Raw genomic sequence first — 26,918 nt, 5'->3', positions numbered from 1 at the left:
AAAAAAAAAAAGCACAGAACATTGCTGTAATAAAATTTTGATATGCAAAGGACTACATCTAAGGGATTACATAGCTAAAAAGAAACCTCTTACAGCCAGTATTTATCACCCCCTTAAACTCACCTATTTATCTATATATGTCCATTAAGATATGTTAACTTTTAAGAACCTGCCCCCAGACAGTAAGTTGAAAAAACATAGGCAGACCTTTCTTTAAAAGAGTGCCTACTAAAACAAAAGATTTTAAAACATATAAATGTCATTGCATCACTAAGTAGCAATCATATAGTCTCTACTCCAGTAGCATATATAACACGTAAGCCTTAGGCCTCCACAGTACTTGGGTTAACAAACATTCAATTTTTAGAATTCAAGAAGACACAGGCATTTCTCATTCTTACGGAAGAGACCACCTGCTACTATTTGTGTATGTGTTTGCAGTAATAGAGGCCAATTTTGATATTCCTCAAAGAATAGCCTGACTTTGCACCCTGGCTAAGATTTGATAATAAAGCTGGCTTTCCTCTGCTTTCATTACAGACAGCACTGCTTTTAAGAACTGTTTGCTTTTTATTTATCTATGAACTGTGTGGATTATTTGGAAAATTATTTCTAAAGCATTCTCTTTATTTGGGGAGGAGGGGGTCTTTTGGGTATAGGAAGTAGGGTTCTTTCTACCATGGTTTTCTGCAACTATGAGGTCAATCTTTCAGAGTTTTGTGGGTTTTATCTCTGCACAGTCTAAAACATTAAGTTCAAAACTACCTGATATCATGAAAATTAAAAGCTTTTGAGCATCAAAAGACAGTATCAAGAACATGAAAAACACCCCACAGAAAGGGAGAAAATAATTGCAAATCACCTAACTGATAAGGTATCCAGAATACAAGCATAACCTCATTTTATTGCACCTCACTTTTCTGCACTTTGCAGATACTGTGTTTTTTATAAATTGGAAGGTTTTCGGCAACTCTACTGGTACAATTTTTTCAACAGCATTTGCTCATTTCTGTCTCTATGTCACACTTGGTAATTCTCAGAATATTTCAAACTCTTTCATTATTGTTATATTTGTTACGGTGCTCAATGATCAGTGATCCTTGATGTTACTATTGTAATTACTTTGGGGCACCACGAACCACGCCCATATAAGACAGCAAACTTAATTGATAAATGTTGTGTATGTTCTGACTGCTCCACCAGCTGGCCACTCCCTGGTCTTTCTTCCTCTCCTCGGGTCTCCCTATTCCCTGAGAAACAACAATATTGAAATCAGGCCAATTAATAACCCTACAATAGCCTCAAGCGTTCAGGTGAAAGGAAGAGCCCCACATCTCTCACTTTAAGTCAAAAACTAGAAATGATTAAGCTTAGTGATTAATCTTCAAAGGCATGTCAAAAGCTAAGACAGGCCAAAAGCCAGGCCTCTTGCACCAGTTAGCCAAAATGGTGAATGAAATGTAATGCAAATGAAATGCAAAATGCAAATGAAAAGTTCTTGAAGGAAGTTAAAAGCACTATTCTAGTGAACACACAAATGACAAGAAGGTGAAACAGTCTTATTGCTGATACAGAGAAAGTTTTAATGGTCTGGATAGATCAAACCAGCCACAACATTCCCTTAAGCCAAAATCTAATCCAGAGTAAGACTCTAATTCTCTTCAATTCTATGAAGACTGAGAGAGGTAAGGAAGCTCTAGAAGAAAAGACTGAAGCTAGCAGAGGTTGGTTCATGAGGTTTAAGGAAAGAAGCTGTCTCCATAACATAAAAGTGCAAGGTAAAGCAGCAAGTTATCCAGAAGATGTAGCTTAATTAATGAAGGTGCCTACACTAAACAAGATTTTCAATGTAGATGAAACATTATATTGGAAAAAGAGGTCATCTAGGACTTTCATAGCTAAAGAGAAGTCAATGCCTCACATCAAAGCTTCAAAAGACAGGCTGCCTCTCTTGTTAGGGGCTAATGCAGGTGGGGACTTTAAGTTGAAGTCAATGCTATTTTACCATTCTGAAAGTCCCAGGGTCCTTAAGAATTAATGCTAAATCAAACCTACTGCCTGTGCTGTACAAATGGAACAAAGCCTGGATTACAACACATCTGTTTACAACATGATTGTTTTTTCTTTTTTTTTCTAAAGATTTTATTTATTTGACAGAGAGAGCACAAGCAGAGGGAGCAGCCGGCAGAGGCAGAGGGAGAAGCAGACTCCCCGCTGAGCAGGGAGCCCCATGCAGGACATGATCCCAGGACACTGGGATCATGACCTGAGCCGAAGGCAGCCGCTTAACTGACTGAGCCACCCAGGTGTCCCTACAACATGATTTACTGAATATTTTAAGCCCACTGTTGAGATCTATTGCTCAGATAAAAAGATTCCTTTCAAAATATGGATGCTCATTGATAATGCACTTGGTCACCTAAGAGAACTGATGGAGATGGAGGAGATTAATGTTGTTTCCATGCCTGCTAATACAACATTTATTCTGCAGCCCACATATCAAGAAGTAATTTCAACTTTCAAATCTTTTTCTTTAAGAAATACATTTCATGGGGTGCCTGATCTTGGGGTCCTGAGTTTAAGCCCCACATTGGAGGCAGAGTTTACTTTAAAAATAAAAAATAGGGGCACCTAGGTGGCTCAGTTGGTTAAGCATCCGACTCTTGACTTTGACTCAGGTCATGATCTCAAGCCCCATGTCAGGCTCTGAATGCTGGGCATGGAGCCTGCTTAAGATTCTCTCTCTCCCTCTGCCCCTCCCCGCTCATGCTCTCATTCTCTCTAAAAAAAGAAATAAATTAAAGAAAAAAAAGAAATACATTTTGTAAGACTATAGCTGCCATAGAAAGTGATTTCTCTGACGGATCTGGGCAAAGTAAATTGAAAACCTTCTGGAAAGGATTCATCATTCTAGATGCCATTAAGAACATTTGTGATTCATGGGAACGGGTCAAAATATCAACATTAACAGGAGTTTGGAAAAAGTTGATTTCAACCTTCATGGATGACTTTGAGGGATTCAAGAGTTCAGTGGAGAAACCACAGATGTGGTGGAAACAGCAGGAGAACTAGAATCAGAAGTGGAGCCTGAAGATGTAACTGAATTGCTGCAATCTCATGATAAAAGTTTAATAGGTGAGGAGTTAATCTTTATTAATGAGCAAAGAAAGTGGTTTCTTGAGATGGAATCTATTCCTCGTAAAGATGCTATGAAGACTGTTGAGGGGTACGTGGCTGGCTCGGTCAGAAGAGCATGCAACTCTTGATTTCAGGGTCATGAGTTTGAGTCCCACACTGGCTGTAGAGATTATTAAAAAAATAATAATAAATTATAAAAAAAAGATTGCTGAAATGACAACAAAGGATTTAGAATATAAACTTAGTTGATAAAGCAGCAGCAAGGTTTGAGAAGACTGACTTCCAATTTTGAAAGCTCTACTGCAAGTAAAATGCTATCAAACAGCATCACATGCTACAGAAAAATTGTTTGTGAAAGGAAGACTCAATCAATACAGCAAACTTCACTGTAGTCTTATTTTAAGAAATTGCCACACCCACCCCAACCTTTAGCAACCACCATCCTGAAGAGTCTGCAGCAATCAACACCAAGGCAAGACCCTCCACCCAGCAAAAAGATTCAGACTCACTGAGAGCTCGGATGATGGTTAGCAACTTTTAAAAAATAAAGTGTTTTGAATGGCACCTGGATGACTCAGTCAGTTAAGCGTCTGACTCTTGGTTTCAGCTCAGGTCATGATTTCATGGGTCATGGGATCGAGCCCCATGCCAGGCTCCACACTCAGCAGGGAGTCTGCTTAAAGATTGTCTCCCTCTGCCCCTCCCCCACTCGCTCACACACTCATACACACACACTCTCTCTCTAAAATAAAGAAATAAATCTTTAAAAAATAAAGTATTTTTTAAATTAAGGTACATATATTGCTTTTTTAGACATAATGCTATTTTACACTTAAAAGACTACAGTATAGTGAAAACATAACTTTTATATACTCGAGCACAGGAAAACATGCTCAACATCACTAGCCATTAAGGAAACACAAATCAAAACTACAATGAGATACTATTTCACAACCACTAAGATGGCTTAAGAAAGATAACAACAAGTGTAGTCAAGGATGTGGAAAAATCATAACCCTCATACATGACTGATAGTAGTGTAAAATAGTGCAGCCACTTTGCAAAACAACTTGGTAGTTCCTCAAACTGTTAAACATCAAGTTACCATATGACCCAGCAAGTCTACTCCTAGGTATACATTCAAAAGAACTGAAAGCAGGGACTCAGATCTTTGTACATCAATATCCATAGCAGCATTATTCACAATAGCAAAAAGGTGAAAACAATCCAAATGTCCATTAACAGATGAATGGATAAACAAAATGTGGTATACACACATTATTCAGCCATAAGAAGGAATGAAATTCTACTACATGCTACAACATGGATGAACCTTGAAAATACTTTGCTAAATGGAAAAAGACATGAAAGGATAAATATTGCATGATTCTACTTATAGGACGTACGTAAAATAGGCACATTCAGAGACAAAAAGTAGAATGGAGATTACCAGGGACTGGGGGGAAGGGAAAATGGGGAGTTATTCAGGGACTACGCAATTTCTATTTGGGATGATGAACAAGTTCTGGAAATGAATATTGGTGATGACTGCACAACATTATGAATGTATTTAATGACACTGCATTATACAATTTAAAATGGTTCAGGGGCACCTGGCTGGATCAGTCAGTACAGCATGAAACTCATGATCTCGGGGTTGTGAGTTCGAGCCCCACGCTGGGTATAGAGATTACTTAAAAGTAAAATCTTAAGGAAACTAAAATAAATTAAAATGGTTCAAAGAATAAATTTCATCTTATGTATAATTTAACCACAATAATAAACTGCTAAAGCCAGAAAATAAAACTATGTACGTACCTAAGCTTGTGAAGATCAGACAAAAATTCACATGAAATATTTCATAAGTCCTTTACAATAATCCTAACACATACAGTTGAAAATACAATACTGATCATAAGGCGATATTCCTATTACAATCAGAAATCGTAATTTAGTGCAATTTTTGCTTTCTCTCTCATATATATGAGAAAAAGCATATTTACTTATATTTGTTAATATTAGAATCACAAGAGATACTGATAAGTAGTCATCATCTTGGGTGCATTCTCAAATCTTCAAACTGACACAAATACATAAGATAAGCAAAAGTCTCCTAAATTCCTTTGCAACCTATAACTGTCTAATAAATTCTCCTAGCAAAAAAAAAAAAAAAAAAAAAATTCTCCTAGCATGTATAGAACTGCCATGCTGTGCAGTTCTCTTGGACCCATTATTTTAACTTTCAGTCACACTCCTATAAACTTGCAAACTGGGAGTTTGAGATACGAGCCACATGTTAAACACTCAGAAGAAAACATGAAAATGGAAGTTAAAAGATGTATCTTAAAACTAAATAAGATAACTTGATTTTAAAAAGCAACACATCACAATTATATAAAGGCACCAATGACTGTAACCATTTGGTTTCTCTCCACCATCAAGCATAAACTGAACACCTATTTGTACTTAAAACAATGCGGAGTGGTTTAAAAAAAAAAAAAGATTCCTCCTCAAGAAACTTAAAATTGAGTGGGGAGATTAAATTAATACACATAAAACAATACCAATACCATATGTATATAAAAATATTCAAATACCGAGGATACAAATTAAGAGTCATAGGAATTCAAAGAAGATAAGTGCTCTATAGTCCAGGAATGTTCCAGAGAAGATCTAGGCAAAATCTAGAAGTCCAGAAAGATGAGTAAAATCAAATGAAAATGAACCCTTCATAATCTAGCTTCATTTTGCCCACTCAACACTTTGTACAATATAAAATTATTAGAATAGATGAAGGTAGAGAAAAAGTCACTCCACATAAGTGAAATCACAGAAATACGAAATGAAGAGAGTAAACCAATTGGCCCACATTTAAGAGATTAAAACATTTTAAGTAGAGGGGCACCTGGGTGGCTCAGTCAGTTAAGCGTCCAACTCTTGATTTTGGCTAAGGTCACGATCTCAGGGTTCTAAGATTGAGCCCCCGTCTGGCTCCATGCTGGGCATGGGCCTGCTTCAGATTCTCTCTCTCTCCCTCTCCCTCTGCCCCTTCCCCACTCCCCCAAGCCCCCTCATGCGCCCTTGTGCACTCTCTCTCTGGGAAAAAAAAAAAAATTTATAAGTACATATTAAATTACATAAATTATTTGAAAAAAGTTTCAAAAATTGCATGGAATTTTGCCATGATTTTACCATGTTTTCCTATTCACACCAACAAGTATTTGCTATTTATGAAAAATTTGACTGTCTCAAAACCAGTCAAATCAAGGCTCACCTGCAAAATGTCAGCACTAAATTTAATCAAAGCTGCTAATTTTAACAAATTACAAATCTAAAGTCATTGCATATAAGATTGTGTTTCCTTTCTCCTTCATATTTTCTACTGAGTGCTTCATGGATTCAGGTAATTTTAGTTTAGGGCCAGCAGGTATTTTTTTAACCCAAATTTTAAATATTTATATTCCTGGAACATTTGGAATATTTGTATAAATGTCATGAAACAACTATAATTTATCCTGTAAAGATACAATTTACCAGATTATTACTATAAGTTGTCCCATCCATTCAATCAACATTTTAATAAGCCCTGCCAATTACCTTCTAGGCCCCAGAGTTACTCTCGAGGATTTCAGAACTCACATAAAGTAGACAGGCAATTAAACTAGCAGCTATAATGCAGTGGGATAACCACTCCGATAAAAGCGTTAGGGCAGAAAGGGGGAGGAAAAGTAGGAGCGATATCAGGGAAGACTAATGAGAGGACCTGATGCCTGGGCTTAGTTTTGATGGATGAGGATCCAGTGAGGCAGACAGTTCAGGGATCAGGATGCCTGTCAATTCATCAATAAGCATGTACTTCATTGCCAGTCACTACACTAGCTTCTGGAAATAAAAACAATACACTTGCCCTAATTTCAAGACACTAGTAATCTTTTCAGGAATTTACTTCATAAAGAAAAGGCTTAAAATTTGGTCTTAAAAATGAGTTCACAATCTCATTTAAAAAAAAATGAGTTCACCATGCACACACACACAAAGTAAATATTCTACGATTTTATTTATACAAGACTCAAAAATAGGTGAAACTAATCTATAGGGATAGAAGTCAGAACAGTGGTTACCTCTGAGGGGCAGTATCAACCTGGAGAGGGCAAGAGAGAGCCTACTGGAGTGCTGGAAATGTTCTCTATCTTGGTTTTGCATAGTGGTTGCTTGGGTACATAGCTAAAATTTCATCAAGCTATATAGCATCATTTGTGCACTTTAGTGAGTGTAAGTAATAAAGGAAGGTATTCCAAGATCTGGGAAGCAGCATTTCAAAGGCACAGAGTGTTCAGGCAGGGGCCAAATCACAGAAACTACCTGCGCTTCCTAACACTAAAGACTGACTTTAAACCACAGGGTGTTGGGTACCTTCCACTGATGAATAAAATAACAGACGTATACTTCAGAATGGTTATTCTGGTGGAAATATAAAGAATGGACTGAAAAGGTAGGAGACTAATAATAGTCCAGAGGACAGATGAAGTCCTTTTCTAAGACAATGACTTTAAAGATGGAGAAAAAACAAAAGATAATAAGGTAGCACCAAAGGGACACTGTGATCGATCAAATGTGAACAGAGAAAAGAAAGAGCCTCAACTGATAACCAGGTTTCTGGCTTGGGCCCATGGGTAAATCACACACATGCAATATATAAGCAGATCTGTGGAAAAATAAGTTGCATTTAGTTTGGGACTCTACTGAAATAATATAAAAAAAAATATGCTCCGCTCAAAATGAAACACTTTTCTATAAGATGTTATTTACTGCCAAGTGTTCATTCAGTTGATATCCTATTTCTTTATTTAAATATATTTGCTTGGCGGGTACCTGGGTGGCTCAGTCGGTTAAATATATTTGCTTGGCAATCTTCTGTCAACTTCAATTTATATCTATATGGTAGCAGTGATGTGACAATAAAAAATGCTTCCACCATTGATTACTCCTTACTATACCTCTAAGCCTATAAAGAATGAGCAATTTCTTGTCCTTCCATAATTAGCTGTAAAGAGGTATTCTTACCTCAGCATCTCTGACAAAGAATAACTTCTGATCTATAAAACTAAACACAGTGAAAGATTTCATTTATGGATGCTTGCATAAACTAAAAATCTCTAAACCAAATTTATTAATCAAACAATTGTTCTAATCCCACCACAGCTTCCTACCACAGCAGCTCACCAATAGATCCCAAAACCAACTTTAAAGCAGAGTCAAAAATGACACAATATTTTAATGCAACTAACAATTTTTTAAAGGCAAAAGATGCATTTAAATATATGTACACAGATATAAAAATATGAGTTTTAAGCCTCAGGGCATACACCCATGAGCACACAAACATATATCCTGAACCAAGTTTTCTCTAAAAGTTTAATCTGGTTGTATTGAGTAGCTAACAAAAGGCAAAAAACATGGAGTTGCTAGAAATATAGCAGTGAACAAAACAGACATGCCCCCACCCTCATGGAGTTTTATAGCCTAGTGGTACATGATCAGGAAAACTGCATTCTATGGCAATGTCTTCCTCCTACCCCAGTTTCTAACTGACCATGCAATGAAACTGCCCTAAAGCTTAAATTAAGACCCACATGACCAGAGATCAAGTATAAGAATTACTAAAAAGGAACTTCTGAATAATTACTTGGTAAAAAACAGAGCCTCTTGGAAACTGACGAGTAGAAAAACAGAGATACAAGAATTAATTTAAAGTAAGAAAGCACCAGCTTAAGAATAAAGGTCGTAAAGCTTTACCTCCCAAGCACCCTTCTTCAGGAAGCTTACCAGAGGATGAATTCCAACAAAATAACACAGTAAGTCAAGAAAGAGGAAACAAGGGATACAGAAAACAGGGGATCCAACACAAAACAGTGAAGGAAATCTCCAGGATAATGGCGAAAGAAGATCCCAGGACGGCAGCTATGCTTCGAGCACAAGGGCAGTAGGTACAGATCGGAGCAGGCCAAAAGGCTCCAAGAAAATTTTTCAATATAATGAACTGAGTGAACACCTGATATATATTAACATATAGATAGACTTGGGGCGCCTGAGTGCCTCAGTCGGTTAAGCATCTGCCCTCAGCTCAGGTTATGATCCCAGGGTCCTGCGATCGAGCCCCAGGTCGGGAGCCTGCTTCTCCCTCCCCTCCCTGCTCATGCTCTCTCTCACTATCTCTCTCTCTCAAACACACACACACACACACACACACGGATAGATTTAACAACTGGGTGGGATCTTTGGGGCTTGAATTACAGTAAATAGAAACCTAAGCAAATAAAATAGAAGGCAATTATTACAGGAAATATTTAGGAGGAAATCAAGTATACAAGAAAGGAAAAGTAATCCTACTATATTAAACTGCTTAGCTGTGAAAAGCATTTTATAAAGACCTAATTATGTAAATACTGAACAATGATCTAACCAAAATTTTAAAATACATATACCAGGGCGCCTGGGTGGCTCAGTTGGTTAAGTGTCTGCCTTCGGCTCAGGTCATGATCCCAGAGTCCTGGGATCGAGTCCCGCATCAGGCTCCCTGCTCAGCGGAGAGCCTGCTTCTCCCTCTCCCTCTGCCTGCTGCTCTGCTTGTGTTCGCGCTCTCTGACAAATAAATTAATAAAATCTTAAAAAAACAACAACAAAAAACCATATACCAAGATGAGGAAATGGGACTATAGAAGGAGCACATGTGTGTATTTGGAGGATGGGTAGCAGTGAAATAAAGAGCTAAATCCTAATCTTTAATAGTGGGATGCCAATAAATATTCCTTAAATGGAAAAAAAAAAGTATCACTACAAATGTATTATTTGGAGATATAATGTAACGACCAAATTAATAAATTTAAAGTATTAAAAATACTGGACAGTTAGCAGAGGAAAACTGGAAAGGGAGAGAGGAAAACAGTGCTTGTTTTCATAACAAACCCTGTAGAACCATTCGATTCTAAATTATGCACATATATCACTGTGATAAAAATTAAAACTAAAAGAATAAGAAAAGAAGGTGGGAGTGAGGATCATTAGCCATGGAATACAAGACAAAAAGAACCTTGGACCAAAAAAAAAAAAGGTAATATTTATGTATTTTATTTATTTATTCTTTAGTGAGCTCTATGCCCAATGTGGGGCTCGAGCTCATGACCCCGAGTTCAACAGTCACATGTTCTACCAACTGAACCAGCCAGGTGCCTCTAAAATTTATTTTTACATCACCTGGACCTATATTTAGAACCAATGAAAACATTCTATATTGATGTTAATTTTATTCTCAGCTTCCGAAGTAACACTGTACATGTTAAGCAAAAAAGTTTGCAACTCTAACCTTACATTTGGCAGTAGGATGCTACTTGTCATCACAGATGAAAATCACTGTAAAAATAAATCATTTCATGGGCAAAATTATTAAATATTATATTTTACCAAAAGACATTCTCAAGTGTTCATGAACATAATACTTAATGCCATACTAGTCTCTTAATGTCTACTCAGGAATTTAATTAGGTATCTAAATTTAAATATCTGAACAAACAAAATCACATACTATACTTAAGGCTCTTATATTTTTAACTATCATTCAAAACGTTTAGTACATTTTCCTAAGTTGATTAAAGGAAAAGAAATCTTGAGATCAATATATCACTTAATTTACTCAATCCCTATCAGTACTCGATTCTTTACCCTCCAACCTTACAAACATTATGCAAGTTCTCTAAATCTTCTATCATTTATACATTTATACATTCACCCAGCCATCCAATATTTACTTAGCACTTAAAATATACCCGGCACTGCACTTATCCTGGCACTGGAGATTCATCATCATGTCTGACAATAAACATGTTAATTATATATTATGATAAAGGCTATGAATGAACCATACAGAATAGTGCAATACTGACAGACCACTTCATATAAGATAGTAAAAGAAAGCCTCACGAGGCCATCAGAGCTCATACTTTAGGTATGAAAAATGAACCAGACCTGTGAAAATTTGTAGGCAGCATTTCCAGGCTGAGAGGAAAGGAGTAACAGGATCTGATTTGAATTTTAGGATTACACTGGCTGAGGCTGTGTGAAACCAGAAAACCACTGCATAGTATCTTAGCAAGGGATGATGGCAGCTGGGACTAGAGTAGTAGCAGTGAACATGAATAGAAGTTAACAGACTGAACTGGATACCAAACTAACAGGACTAGATGACAGATTCAAACTGGGATAAGAAGATAGGTCAGGGGCGCCTGGGTGGCTCAGTCGTTAAGTGTCTGCCTTCGGCTCGGGTCATGATCCCAGGGTTCTGGGATCGAGCCCCACATCAGGCTCCCTGCTCCGCGGGAAGCCTGCTTCTCCCCCTGCTTGCATTCCCTCTCTCGCTGTGTCTCTGTCAGATAGATAAACAAAATCTTTTTAAAATAAAATCTTAAAATCTTTTAAAAAAAAAGAAGATAGGTCAGATGGCGAAAGAAAAGAAAGAACTGAGGAAGTCTAGAGACTCTTGGTTTTAGCAACTATGTTACAATAGTGGTACCATTTATTAGGTGGAAAAAAGACTAGGGGAGGACTACTTGGATAGAAGGGTCCTTTTCATAATAGGATCTCTTTAGAGTCACCAGTCATTAGAAAAAGGCAAGAAACCACAGCAAACCTTAAAAGGCTTTTCCCTCAAGGGCTACAATGCTGAAACAATCTAACTTCTTTTAAAAATTTTTTTTTTTTTTTTAAGATTTATTTGTCAGAGAGAGAGAGCACAAGCAGAGGGAGTGGGAGAGGGAGAAGCAGGCTCCCCGCGGAGCAAGGAGCCCGATGCGGGACTCGATCCCAGGACCCTGGGATCATGACCTGAGCCGAAGGCAGACGCTTAACGACTGAGCCACGCAGGCGTCCCAACAATCTAACTTCTTTATGGAAATGAAAGAGAAGCTGGAGAATTTCTCTGTAAAACTTCATTTTATTTTATTTTTAAGATTTTATTTATTTATTTGACAGAGAGAGGGAGAGAGAGTAGAAACAGGGGGAGCGGCAGGCAGAGGAAGAGGGAGAAGCAGGCTCCCTGCTGAGCAGAGAGCCCGATGCAGGGCTCGATCCCAGGACCCCAGTATTATGACCTGAGCTGAAGGCAGACGCGTAACTGACTGAGTCACCCAGGCACCCCTGTAAAACTTAACTTTAGCCCAGTTTTCTTTTAATGCAGTCCAGTATCAAAGATTCCAAGAACCATGTTATAGCAAGGTCTTGATATATCAATTTTTCTGAACCTTATTTACAAGATAGTGATAAACTTGAGATTTCCCTGAAATAAAAAGAGCCTTATGTTAATGAACACTAAATCTCTAATAAAGAAGGGTGTTAAAGGAAGGTCTTCATCTTTGAAGAGATAGGTCTTCTAATAGATCTCTAACTTTTAACAGTAAATCTATAACTACTAGTTTGATCAGGCTTTTGTCAGTAATTAACTATCCACCTTTGACTTCCAAGAGATCTTTATTTTTAGATAAGAGGAACAAGAGAATTTATTAGCATACAGAAAGAGGTGGAGTGGCTCAATTTATTTATCTTTTTAAAAGCAGATTTTGTTTATTTATTTATTTAAGTAATCTACACCCAACGTGGGCTTCGAACTTACAACCCCAAGATCAAGAGTCAATGCTCCTAGGACTGAGCCAGCTAGGTACCCTTAGATTGGCTCAATTTAAACACATTTATCATGAAGCCCAAAGGGTAAAAGGAGAAGCATCAACAAGCCCTGAACAGAGAAGCCATGCTTTTTGGATATGGTATGAAAAGAACTCTGAGTTCCATTTCAAGTCTTCTCAATACCATTATCAGACCATCAACCAATTTTTTAATTGGAGTATAGGTGACATACAATATTATATTTTTAGGTGATTTGACAATTACATACGTTACAAAATGCTCACCATGATTAGTATAATTAGCATCTGCCACCATACAAAGTTATTACAATATTATTGACTATATTCTCTGTGCTGTACTTTCCATCCCTGTGACTTGATTATTTTATAACTGGAGTTTGTATCTCTTAATCTCCTTCACCTATTTCACCCATTCCCCCACCCTCCTCCTCTCTGGCAACCTGTATCTATGCGCCTGTTGCTCTTTGTTGCTGTTGGTTTATTCGTTTTGTTTAAGGTTCCATATAAGTGAAATCATATGGTATTTGCCTTTGTCTGACTTGTTTCATTTAGCATAATACCCTCTAGTCTCCATGTTGTCCCAAATCAAACCACCAACTTTTAATTCATAAATAAAATCCCTCCACCTCTGCAGCTGTTTAACATCAAAGCTTCTAATCCCAGCTCTCAGCATTAATCTCTAGTTCTTCAAATCCAAAAACAGATTTCCTACAGTCACAGCAAGAATAATCACTTCTCGGGCGCCTGGGTGGCTCAGTTGGTTAGGCGATTGCCTTCGGCTCAGGTCATGATCCCAGGGTCCTGGGATCGAGCCCCACATCGGGCTCCCTGCTCTGCGGGAAGCCTGCTTCTCCCTCTCCCACTCCCCCTGCTTGTGTTCCCTCTCTCGCTGTGTCTCTCTCTGTCAAATAAATAAATAAAATCTTTAAAAAAAAAAAAAAAAAGAATAATCACTTCTCTAACTTTTCCTGTGACCTACCATATAATCGAGTGCCAAAAACCTCTTTCTCCAGAGAAATCACCTCACGATTGGTTGGTCACCACATTCCCAACTCTAGGTACTTACACATCTTTCTGGAAGGCAATCCTGAATGCTGTCACTGTGAAGTCTCTCTAACCAAGCACAAAGACAAACAATGAACAAGAAAAAAAAAACAACAGCTGTCCAGTTTGGTAAATGGGGAGGCCATTAACCATCAAGTGATGTCACCTCATTCTGTTCATCCTCCCCAAATTCAGGGTTCATTGGTATATTTATCTCCTCTTTGTCATGGACACTCCAAATGGAGTGTCGAACTGAAGATTATGAACAACAGCACCTGTGTAATTACTTAGGTGACTACATATAAGCAGACTAACTTAAAACTGCCCCATTTTTCTCCTTCACATATAATAACAGCTGGTTAGGTACACTTGCAAATGGCTTAACCAAAACCTGTAATTCCACCCTAATGCAAGAGAGCTCACTGGTAAATTTAATAAATTCAGACAAAGGCAAATAAGTGCTTTAATAAGAGAAAATAGTGCATCCCAGAAGGTAACAAGTGATATTAAATTTTCATTTATACAATGATATATTATGCTAAACCAGCTAACATCACATCATAGTATAATATCAGTGTAATTTTAATATTAATACTATGAAACTTGGTGAATAAAATCTTGGTTGGGGAGTCAATGTTTTAGAGCATATGAGGGCTGGTGGATAATAAGCAAAATGCAAAGTACTGGAATCTTCAACTATTACACACTTAATTATTCCAGTAGCAAAGACAACAACCTTTAAGAGATAAGGAAATTAAGGGCGCCTGGGTGGCTCAGTTGGTTAAGCGACTGCCTTCGGCTCAGGTCATGATCCTGGAGTCCCTGGATCGAGTCCCACATCAGGCTCCCTGCTCGGCAGGGAGTCTGCTTCTCCCTCTGACCCTCCCCCCTCTCATGTACTCGCTCTCTCTCATTCTCTCTCTCTCAAATAAATAAAATCTTTAAAAAAAAAAAAAAGAGAGATAAGGAAATTAAATTCTTTAACACACAATTATTGAGCACATACTATGAAATGAGTAGTGTTAGGTATTTTCAGGCCTAACACCAACACACACTCTACATCCCTATAGCACTTCCTTCTATAGCACTGTAGCATTTAACATACTATATGTTAATCATTTATAAATAATATACATATATACTACTTTTTGAAAATATTGTCCATTATCAAACATACACAAAATAGAACTTTAAAAAGAAGTTTTACTATTTTATTCCCACCTCCCATGCATTGTCCTGCATACACCTTGAGGGTATACACACTTCAGTGGACTGACCAGCCTATATGCTCCTAGAGTGGGTCTTAGTCATCTTTGTTGAACAGTGCCTAAGTCACAGGCAGCACTCAGTAAAAATTTGCTGAATGAATGAGCAAAGGAGCACTCAAAAACGTGAAACCACAGCATAATTTCTGACATGCTATATTTCATCACCCAACTACTCAGTCTAATATAAGTGCCAAATTCTTCTTAAAGGGATTAGAAGAAATTCACCCACTTTATTTTATTAACACAGTTTAAACGCTAAGGACAATTTTAATTCAGCCAAGTCTTGGGGGGCAGGGGGGAAGCCTTATAATTCTGTTTCCAGAATGATGAAAAGGAGAGAGGAGCAGGAAGAAAGAATAAAGAACTGGAGATTTTTAAGGTTTCTTGGAGTTCTGAAATACTCTAAACTGCAATTCATCTTTCATTCAATGTTTTTTCTAATGCTATGTTCCAAGCATTTAGAATATATTTTCAGGAATACACAAGCCACAAACTTAGATGCAAGAGGAAGTGAAGAGATGAACATAGCTGCTAAATTCTCAGTACCCATGAAATACAGTAGATACACTTCAGAAAATACATGCAATCTAAACAGTGTCAAGCCTTCAAGGAACAGCCTATTTGTGTTCTATTCAAGACTAGATAGATAGATAGAGGCCCAAAATAAAAGCTACCACTAATACATCTACCTTAAAAAAAATCTTAAGGTATGCTTTCAGAAAACTATTAATGTTTACATAACTGACACACAGTCTAGCTAAAATAGCATGCAAAACCAATCTTCCTAATTTCTAGAGCTTCCGCAATGTAAATGAGAAGTCACTAGACTGGCCTTCACTTAGGTCCAGTGAGCATTATCTGTCATTAACATAACACTTCATTTCCAAGGCCCCATTTTAGAAGATAAACTGCCTGCAATTCCTTGTTTGCAGCAATATACAGTTGACTATTTTTTTTAATACTACCTAAGTATGGTTAGGCATTATTTACCGCTCAATAATTTTAACTAAAGCCAAGTGGGTATTTCAGAAGTTTATCAAGCTTGCTTTTCACTTGTATAGTGATTCATATAACCTACAGTGTATCTGTCCAATCCTCTCCCTACCCACACTCCCAATCACCTTACAAGGAAGACTATACGGACAGAGGTTTCAGTACCTATTTAGATTCTTCACATGCCCCTCAAAAGTTCCCAAACCACTTTTCTGCTCTATCAAAAGCTTTATAAATTCTTTCTATAATCTTAGTAAAAGAAATTCTATAGTAGGAGCGCTTGGGTGGCTCAGTTGGTTAAGCCTCTGCCTTTGGCTCAGGTCATGATCCCAGGGTCCAGGGATCAAGCCGAGTCAGACTCCCTGCTCAGCGGGAAGTCTGCTTCTCCCTCTCCCTCTGCCCCTTCCCCCCTCATGCTGTCTCGCGCTCTAATAAATAAATAAATAAATAAAATCTTTAAAAAGAAAGAAAGAAATTCTATAGTAAGGTCTAACATTTGGGGCACTTGGGTGGCTTAGTTGGTTAAGCGTCTATCTTTAGCTTGGGTCGTGATCTCAGGGTCCTGCTCAACGGGGAGTCTGCTTCTCCCTCTACCTCTGCCCCTAGTCCCCCACCCCCGCTCATGTGCATGCTCTCTCTCTCAAATAAATAAATAAAAATCTTTAAAAATAAAGTCCAACATTTACTACAGTAAACAGTATGTTCAAAAGAATTACCCACTTTTTAAAAAAAGCTCCTGGTTTACATTTAGAAATACTATTTATCAATGTGCTTCTCTCTTTTGCTTCTATTTTCCTCTGAAGCAAAACTAATAAAACATAAATTTATTCAAAGAATAATTTAAAAAGGTTTTAACAAATATTTTTGCTACCTCTTCAAATATTCATTTTAAAATTCAACAGGCAAACACTTCGTAATAAATTGAACAAAGACCTTCAATCAAATCAGTTTAAAATGCACCAACTACTGGGCGCCTGGGTGGCTCAGTCGTTAAGCGTCTGCCTTCGGCTCAGGTCATGATCCCAGGGTCCTGGGATCGAGTCCCACATCGGGCTCCCTGCTCTGCGGGAAGCCTGCTTCTCCCTCTCCCACTCCCCCTGCTTGTGTTCCTGCTCTCGCTGTCTCTCTCTCTGTCAAATAAATAAATAAAATCTTTAAAAAAAAAATGCACCAACTATTAATTTCATTTATATTTACAAAGGTACTGAAGTCTTAGTTTGATATGAGAGTGAGCAAGGTAGAGTTTAATAAAAGGTAAATTTTAGAATTCCTTTAATGCCAGCTACATCACCCACAAACTTAAGAAACTGAACACTTCTGAACCATGAAGCTGTAAACCAATTTGACTGATGTCCTCTTTCATGCCATGTAAGCCATTGCCTAATTGAGGCCAGACCTGTCAGGCTCGACAGCATCCCGGAAATGACTAGCCTACTAGAGCTGGAAACACATCAAGAATTTGGAATATTTCTCATATTGAGAAAAAAGTTCAAGCGAGATTGTCCGTAAGAACAATCATTACACTGTTCGGTAGAAAAAAGAAAAAGCTTATGTTTGTGATTCTGGCCAGGCCACAATGAATACACCTAAATTCTGTACCTATTTTCTGGTAATGTCCCTCTGAATTTATCTTTTTTTCCTACATACGAACAGAGTTCACTACTAAATCCTCATTTTGAATGCCTGTCTTTTAATCCAATTTTTATTTTGTATCCTTAGCTACTGACACCATCACCTGGAGCATAGCTGGTTTCTTGACTTAGAAACCTGTTAACAATAATGCCAAGCATCCAACCTGCTTAAATGTTTCACTTCTTACCAAGAAAATCCATTAAATGTCGACAAGAATACAAGCATACATACATACACACACACACATACTCAAATCCTAGTCATGAAAAATTAAGTCACATTCTGGCCATAAACTGTGCAACAGACACTTCCAGTTAGCGTGTGCTGTAGTGATCACGGACAGCGGTATCAGAGTAAGTGGTAGGGGGTTGGGGCTGTTAACAACACACTGTGCATCAGAGCCAATAAGCAGCAGGCTAGGACTGGCAGCAAGGCCGGTCTCTAAAGGGAGCTATAACACAATATCAGAATGCTGGATTTCCGAATGCCATTTTACGGGGAGGAGGGGGTGAGAACTGGGGATCAAGTGCAATGTAAGGCTCTGGCCAGCGTCTAAGGAGGTGAAACCCAAGACAAGGTCTTGTGGCAACACCAGCTGTCCAGTCTCATCTCACCTCAAATACAACTTAATTTCAGGTCGTTTTTATCAAAGTCAGTCGCTCAAAGGGTGAGGGGGTGGCAGAAGTGGATGATGGTAGCCCCTAGAGACTGGCAAAGGCCCTCGGAAAAGGCGGAGACTCCACAATTGGAAGGGGCTTCCAGCAGCAAAAAGAGAAGAGGCCTTTGCAGCCGCCTCCCCTCTCCCTTGCAACCAAGGCTGTTGGGTACGAGCTCAGGATGTTGTCGGGTTTTATGAAGGAGTGATATGAGAAAATGGCAGTAAGGATGAGGGGGGCTGGAAGGGCTGGTGCCACCCAAGAAAGGGGGGCGAGGACTTCCCTGGACACAGCCAGGATAACAACGCCACCAAAGAGCACGGGCATTTCCCTACCAGCACCAGACACCCCTCTCTCTGGGAAAGCTTCTCCCCACTCCATACGGTCCCCATTCCCAAACACTTCTCCCACCCGACCCTTCTCCCCAATAATATTCCCCATTCGCTGGCCTCCTTTCCCTTCCGCCTCTGGCGCCCCACGCCCTCAACCACTCCTCCCCTTCCCCGGTCACCCACCCTCGGGGCAGCCCGTCGCTGGCCTCCCCCGCAGCTCGCCCAGACCCCTCCCCCCTCACCTCTCCTCAGCGCCTCCTCGTAGCTGAGGAATCCGATCCGTGACTCCTTGGCGCCCATGCTCCCCTCATCCCCTCGGCCGGGGGTCGGAGCCTGATCTCGCCCCCACCCCCCCTCCCGCCCACGACTCGGCGTCCCTGGGTGACGGTGTCGGCGTCCCCCGGCCCCCTCCTCCCCCCACACTAACAAGTGCGGCTTCTGCCCCGGCAGCTCCTCCCGGCCGCCGCCACCGCCTCCATGCCGAATCACGTGACCCGCTCCCACCCCGCCCCCTTCCCCTCCCTCCTACTCCGCCCTTCTCCTCTCTCCTCCCTTCCCTTTCCTCTTCACGCCCTCTTCCCTCCCCCTCCCCCCTCCCGCCAGCCCCGCCGAGGGTCACCTGACCCGAGGCCGGGGATTGTTCCGGGTAATGGCCGCCAGGGACCACACGCTCCGCCCCGCCCCACGCTCTCCGCGCTCGGGAGCGTAGGGGAGGGGCCGAATCCCGCGCGTAACGCATCATCCCGCAGCTTCCCGCCAATCCGAAGCCGCAAGGCCCGGGAGTCTCCGCCCACCTGAGGGGGCGACTTCCGGGGCGCTCGGGGCCGTGACTCCCGCCGACGCGTTTTGGCGTCTGGCGGGCGGGGCCGGAGCAACTGGCGGTTGGAGTGTCCTTGGACAGGCCTCATCTTGGGTGGAATTTTAGGGAACCGGGGTCTGAGGGGTGCAGTGAGAGAAAGGGGCGGGCAGGGGAGAAACTCCTAACGTTATGGAAATTTTTGGCTGGGAGGGAGCTGTGAAAGGAAAGAGACCCTTAAGGATTTCCTGTGACGAAAGCATTCTTAATCCTGGTGGGGAGATCCCTAAGGAAAATGAACCTTGTGAAAAGTTTAGAATGTCTTCCTTTTCACGTTATCCCGTTTCCCCCCTACACCCCAGTTGACTCTAGATATCCTTACACGTCCGCAAGCCCACCTCCCGCTCTGAACCTGCCTCTATAGAATCTCTAGAAGCTGCTCTGCAAAAGGCTTAGCTTGCTTCTCTCCAAGAGTTGCACCCCACCAGAGATGTGAGGCTTACAAGATTTACAACGGAGCCTCTTACTTTTCAAAAAAGTTATTTTTTATTGTGGTAAAATACTAACAACCATTTTTATGTACCTCATGAGTGGAATCATACAGTATTTCTCCTTTCCTGTCTGGCTTATTTGACTTAGCACAATATCCTCAAGGTTTGTCTCTGTTGTAGAATGTGTCAGAATTTCCCAGATTTATGGTATGATCCGGGATTCCACTTGCCAAAAGAAATCAGGGACACATATTTATACACCCATATTTATAGAACATTATTCCCAATAGCCAAAATGTAGAAATAACCCAAGTGTCCATCAATGGACAGATGAATAGATGTGGTTTAGCTGACCCTTGAACACAGATTTGACCTGCAGGGGTCCTCTTGTATGTGGATTTTTTCCCCATAAACACAGTAGGGTACTGTAAGTGTATTTTCCTTATGGTTTTCTTAACATTTTCTTTCCTCTAACTTACTTTATTATAAGAATACAGTATAGAAAACATATAGCATGTAATGTATGTGTTAACTTTAAGTTATTAGCAAGGCTCTGGTTAATCAACAGTAGTAAAGTTTTGGAGGAGTTATTCAAGGATTTTTGCCTATACAGGAGGGTTGGTGCCCCGACCGTCTCGTTCAAAAGTCGTGTGTGTGTGTGTATGCACATACAAGTGTATATACACACAATGTATTTTGCATATATATACACACACACACACAATATACAGATGTATTCTATATGCAGTTGTTTAATATTCAATTCCTCGCTTTTTAAGTCTATTTAATTTGTTTCTGTTAGTCTTCACCCTCAAAGTCACAAGGTAAAGCTTTTGGATAAGGAAATAACTTTGAAAAATAACCATTTGGATTAGATTAGACGGGAGGTGCCAGTTAGGTAATTCAGAGCCAGCAAAAGGATTTTAGTTCCTAAAGCCAACAGATTATAATATGCCCTGCTAGAGAAAGAAGGCAATACTCTTGTTTCTCTACTCACATTTCCTGGCAGACCAGATCAGCAGCATGGCATTAGTCACTGTGCTGCCCTTTCCAGTTCACCATGAGGCAGTTAATTTTAAGACCTCCGATTAGTTTAATCTAAAAGGCCATGAATAAGGGGGTTGGGAACATACTTCAAAGCCTTTAGTTTCCAGATCATTAGTTTGGTATAGACAGAAGTATCCAGACAAAACAACTCTGTCGTCTTCAGCCTGCAGTTAGATTATCATAATTAATGGGAAGTGAATCTTAAGGGCTCAACTGTAGGGGAAAGACCCTCAAGAGTTCAACTGCAACATACCTAAGCATTATTACTGTCCCAAATAATCAATACCTAAAGGTAACCTTGGTGTGCAAAAGATAGACCTGAGTGATTATCTACCCATTTGACTTATAGTGGAATTAGAAGCAAATTGTTTTAGCTCTTTGTAGTACTTGCCCCCTTTGAAAGGTGGGACTAGAGTTGGACTTAACCTATCACATGAAATAGTAAATTTTATAAAATACTGAGGAAAGAATAGAATATAAACTTTGTAATGAAAGATTTAGAGCAGTACTAACACACAGGAATTTTTAAATTTCCTCCTTGGTTTCAGGCCTGCATTCCCATAGGGCCATAAAAATTTTCATCCAATCAGAGTTTACCATGGATTAAACACTTCTCAAAATTGTGAGTTGAAATAGCAAACTAAGAAATAGTATTTCTCCTTTGAATTAAATTAAGCATATTGAAGGCAGTGAAGAAGATAGTTATGTCTGATGGGAATTTTAAATGTTAAGCTGGGATTAAAACCTGCCTTTTGGTTTGTATTACACAGTATCAGGCAGTCAAATGTTAAACATCCTTCTATAACTTAAAATTGACACAGTACTTAAGTTTGATGATGTAGAAAATCTAAAGTCTACTTGCCATGCTGAAAGGAAGTCTATTAATCATTTAGTTTGTTCATTTTCATTATATTTCACTTAATCCGTGAAGAGTTGGCCAGCCACCTGACTTTAAGCATTAGGTTGCACTTGGGGAACCATTGTTTTATCTATAATTACATGCCTGTGAAAGAGTTGTTCATATGAAGATTTAAAGCATGGGAGATTGGCATGTAATTTCTACTTCCAGTTGAGCAACCTAAATGACATTGTTCCTTAGTTTGTACTCCCAGAGAAATAACATAGGAATAGGGCAGAGTCATTTTGGAACTTGCCAAAGAGGCTTAGGTCATAGACAGGGAGGTCAGTACCATAAAGAAGGTATGCAACAGCACCTAATTTATGGATAACTTGATTGCCACAAAATGAGGCCAACAGGGTATGAAGCATGACTATACAGTAAGAGAATTGGGATTTTTCTTCTAGTATTATGCCCTTGTTGCCTTACAATGACAAAATACGAGGATGTGGTCACTGTGTTATATTTTTAAAATATAGGTATTTTAGAGTAAATGAAAATGTAACTTTCAGCACTTCAAGTTATTTTTAATGAAAATTATATATATTCTATGTAAAAAAAATGTTTTTCCATCAGTAAAAAAAAGTGTATATAAAGTAAAAGGTCACACTTTCTACTTCACCCAGTCTTATTCCCTAGGGGTATGTATCCTTCCAGTTTTCTGTAACTATACCCACTACACACCTTTTTCTTAGCCACATACTAATTTGCAATTTCTTTTTCAATCAATAGTATAGCTCAAACTGCTTTTCATGTCAGCTTGTAGATTTACCTTATTCTTTTTAACATACATAATGTGCCAATTTTGTGTATTTAATGTATAATTAACCAATCACCTGTTGATGAACATTAGTTTCAAGGGTTTTAATTCACAAACATTGTTGCAATTAACATCCTAGTACATATATCCTCTTTACAAATGTGAGTATATCTGTAGATGGACTTTCTGGAAGTTGAACTGCAGAATCTTAAGACTATGCACCTTTTAAGTTTTAATAGTAGATGTTGCCAAATTACTAGAAAGATTTGGACCATTTTCATTCTAATCAAGAGTTTCTGAGAAAACCAATTTCCTCTCACCTTGCTAACATTAATATCAATTTAAACTGATTTTTGTCTTTACCCTCTACCTATCACAAATCTTACCAACACAGAACTGAATCCCTGCTTTTCTAGACGTGAAATTCATTTTCATTTTAAACCTGGACAAAGGGGCATCTTGGTGGCTCAGTTGTTTGAGCATCTGCCTTCCGCTTGAGTCATGATCCCAGGGTCCTGGGATCAAGCCCTGCATTGGGCTCCCTGCTCAGCGGGGAGTCTGCTTCTCCCTCTCCCTCTGCTGCTCCCACTCTGCTCGTGCTCTCTCACTTTCCCTCTCTCTCAAATAAATTTTTAAACAAACAAACAAACCTGGACAAAATATTTTAAGAATGACTAAAGAGATGTCATTCTCAGGACGCCTGGGTGGCTCAGTCCGTTAAGCGTCTGCCTTTGGCTCAGGTCATGATCCCAGAGTCCTGGGATCAAATCCCACATCAGGCTTCCTGCTGAGCGGGGAGCTGCCTTCTCTCTCTGCCTGCCGCTCCCCCAGCTTGTGCGCGTTCTCTCTCTCTCTGTTAAATAAATAAATAAAATCTTTAAGAGATATCATTCTGTCATCTGCATTTAAAGGTGTTTCTCCTTTCTGTTTATCATTCTTTAAGAGGTGCCTAAATTTGGCAAAATTTCAACAGTGCCTCTTCCCTAGGAGCTTCTGACTCACAAGATACATAAGCTAAAACTAAGAATGGGAAAGAAGTAAAACATTCAAAGTGAGGGCCTTTAACTTAGACCTACTTTAGAAGGTGTCTTTTTCTGTCTTACCACAATCCATGCTTCGCAATTTACCCACTGAACCTATGAGTAAATGTTTACTCTTTTATAGTACTCCAAATTGCCCTCCTCCACCCCAACTGCAATGATGTTGTATTTATGTCTCTTTCAAATTAATAGTTTACAAGGTTAGGGAATGGGTACCGTGGACAGTTTCACCAGTAACTGTTGTTGTTGTTAGCTCCTGAAAAATCAAGCAGCTTCTTTTTAGGCCTCGTCTCATCTTATTCCTTCTATGCCTTCTAATGTGACAACTATATTTTACTCACAGGCCAGTCTTTTCCAGCAAAATAGAAACTACAAGTTTAAGTACATTAATTGAATTCTAATCAGCAGTTAAAACATAGAATAACACAGAATCCAGTTCTGAACAGATAAGATATGACTTACTTCAGTTTCTCAGATCGAAATAGCTTTGTCAAGTCATCTGAAGTCCAGCTTATCATACTAACATGCTTTGTTAAATATTTGAGAAATGCCAACTCTAGCTGTATACCTTAGACTTTGATTTGTCTAGTAGATGAAGGCTTTAAACTCAATCAGGCTTTTTCCAGTTCTTAAGTTCTATTATCTTATTATCTCTTGAAATGTACATTCTCTTGCCAGCTCAAATCTTTTTATTTTTAGGTCAGGCTGAGTTTTTTCTCACCTGGCTATTAATATAATGCTTCTATTCTGTTTTCCACCTTTTACTAACTACCAATTTGCTGTTTGTCTAATTGTCCTCCCTTTCTTCACTCCAAGCTTCCTTTCGACTAATAACTATTATTTTGATGGGGAAGACTATGCACACATGGGGAGAGGGGCTATATGGGAAATCTCTGTACTTTCTGTTCAGTTTTGCTGTGAACCTAAAACTGCTCTAAAAAATCAAGTGTGTTAATCAAAAATTCTGATAGAGACGTACCTGCCTACATGTAGGTATTTAATAGCTAGTAATTGTGGTATAAAATTCAAAAACTCTGACATTCACAGTGGGAGTGAAGATGGAGTAAATCATTAGTCTTCAAAGGAGTTAGTAGGTGAAGCTAGATATGCAGTATGTGAGTTGTGATCTAGGTTTAGGTAAAACTTTTTGCTTGGCGGTCCTGATCCAACAAGTAAAAAATTTTAAAAATCCCAATGTTTTCTTCCAGAAGGATTTGAAGGCTATAAAATAGCATTTGGCCAAAGGTTTTTTGGCAATTATATTTATTTACTGGCATTCTGGGGGTGGGGGTGACATCAAATCTGGATTTCTTTGAAAAAGGAAGGAAATTCATATAAAAACAGAGGAAGTTGAGAAGTGTCTCACTCATGTCTAACATCTTCTCACTGCCCCAACATTTAGTATGAAAGTTGCAAATAGCTCATTTTAAAATTGATTAAGCATCTTCTGTGTACAAGGGACTGTGTTAAACCCTAGGGAGCACAAAGATGAATACTTTTTAAAGCCTCTAGGAAGTACTATGATCAAGACAAATATAGTATGTTATGGGAACTGAGACTAGGGAGAGTCCAAATTAAAGGAGTGGGGGAGGGAGGGAAGCCTTGGGGGATGGGAGTCTTGAAGGACCAAGTAAGAAATCAGCCATTCATTCACTCCTTCAGCAAGTTCAAAGTGCCTAGTATGTAGCAGGCATCATCCTAGGTCCTGAAGATATGGAATTGAACAAAGAAAAATTCCTGGTCTTACGAAATTTACTTTTTAGGGAAAACAAAAGACAATAAAATAAATAAAATAATGGAGTCCATTGGTAACAAGTTCTGTGGAGAAAAATTGCAGAGAAAGGAGACAGGAAGTGCTGAGATGAAGGCTGTAATTTAAAATAGAATAGTCAGGGGCGCCTGGGTGGCTCAGTCGTTAAGCGTCTGCCTTCGGCTCAGGTCATGATCCCGGGGTCCTGGGATCGAGCCCCACATCGGGCTCCCTGCTTAGCAGGGAGCCTGCTTCTCCCTCTCCCATTCCCCCTGCTTGTGTTCCCTCTCTCGCTGTGTCTCTCTCTGTCAAATAAATAAATAAAATCTTTAAAAATAAAATAAATAAAATAAAATAAAATAGAATAGTCAGGGGCGCCTGGGTGGCTCAGCCGTTAAGCATCTGTCTTCGGCTCAGGTCCTGATCTCAGGGTCCTGGGATCGAGCCCCACATCGAGCCCCACATCGAGCCCTACAGCGGGCTCCCTGCTAGGTGGGAAGCCTGCTTCTCCCTTTCCCACTCCCCCTTCTTGTGTTCCCTCTCTTGCTGTGTCTCTCTCTGTCAAATAAATAAATAAAATCTTAAAAAAATAATAAAAATAAAAAATAAAAAAATAGAATAGTCAGAGAGGGGCAAAAAGGTGATCTTTAAGCCAAAATCTAAAGGAGATAATGGAGTAAACCTTGTGGAAATCCTAGGCACCAAGGCAAGAGCATCCTGGCTGGTATAAGGATCAGTAAGGAGCAAGTGTGACTGAACACTGAGGGAAGTGGTTGGAGGTACATCCTCCCTGAAGACTTTGGCTCTTACTATTTAGAAAATGGGACGCCATTGAGGGATTTTGCATAGAGAAGAGACCTGTCATACACTTGAAATGGATCTCTTTGATGTGTTGAAAATGAACTGAAGTGAGAGAAGAGATGAAAGGTTAAAAAGACAGAGGAGCGCCTGGCTGGCTCAGTTGGGAGAGCATATGACTCTTGATCTCTGGGTTGTGAGTTTGAGCCCCAGGCTGGGTGTGGAGTTTACTCAAAAAAGAAAGAAAAGACAGAAAAGAAGGAAGGAAGGAAAGAAAGAAAGAAAGAAAGAAAGAAAGAAAGAAAGAAAGAAAGAAAGAAAGAAAGAAAGAAAGAAAGAAAGAAAGAAAGAAAGAAAGAAAGAAAAAGAAAGAAAGAAAGAGTAGGGCGCCTGGGTGGCTCAGTCGGTTAAGCGACTGCCTTCGGCTCAGGTCATGATCCTGGAGTCCCGGGATCGAGTCCCGCATCGGGCTCCCTGCTCGGCGGGGAGTCTGCTTCTCCCTCTGACCCTCCTCCCTCTCGTGCTCTCTGTCTCTCATTCTCTCTCTCTCAAATAAATAAATAAAATCTTTAAAAAAAAAAAA

General features: G+C 39.4%; 1 protein-coding gene across 1 annotated transcript in view; it reads right to left on the bottom strand.

The window, feature by feature from the left end:
* USP32 (ubiquitin specific peptidase 32) overlaps nucleotides 1-19,236 on the bottom strand; it is a 155,559-nt gene extending 136,323 nt beyond the window's left edge. The window contains exon 1 of the mRNA XM_081805977.1: nucleotides 18,998-19,236. Coding sequence (XP_081662103.1) covers nucleotides 18,998-19,055 — 58 coding nt within the window. The 5' untranslated portion in view covers nucleotides 19,056-19,236. The remainder of the gene's footprint in view (nucleotides 1-18,997) is intronic.
* Nucleotides 19,237-26,918: the final 7,682 nt, after the last annotated feature.

Source organism: Leptonychotes weddellii, chromosome 15 (genome assembly GCF_054177405.1).
Source record: "Leptonychotes weddellii isolate Sample4059 chromosome 15, ASM5417740v2, whole genome shotgun sequence".
Lineage (NCBI taxonomy): Eukaryota > Metazoa > Chordata > Mammalia > Carnivora > Phocidae > Leptonychotes > Leptonychotes weddellii.
The sequence above is the reverse complement of the archived record's forward strand: the minus strand, read 5'-3'. Positions and strand labels throughout refer to the sequence as shown.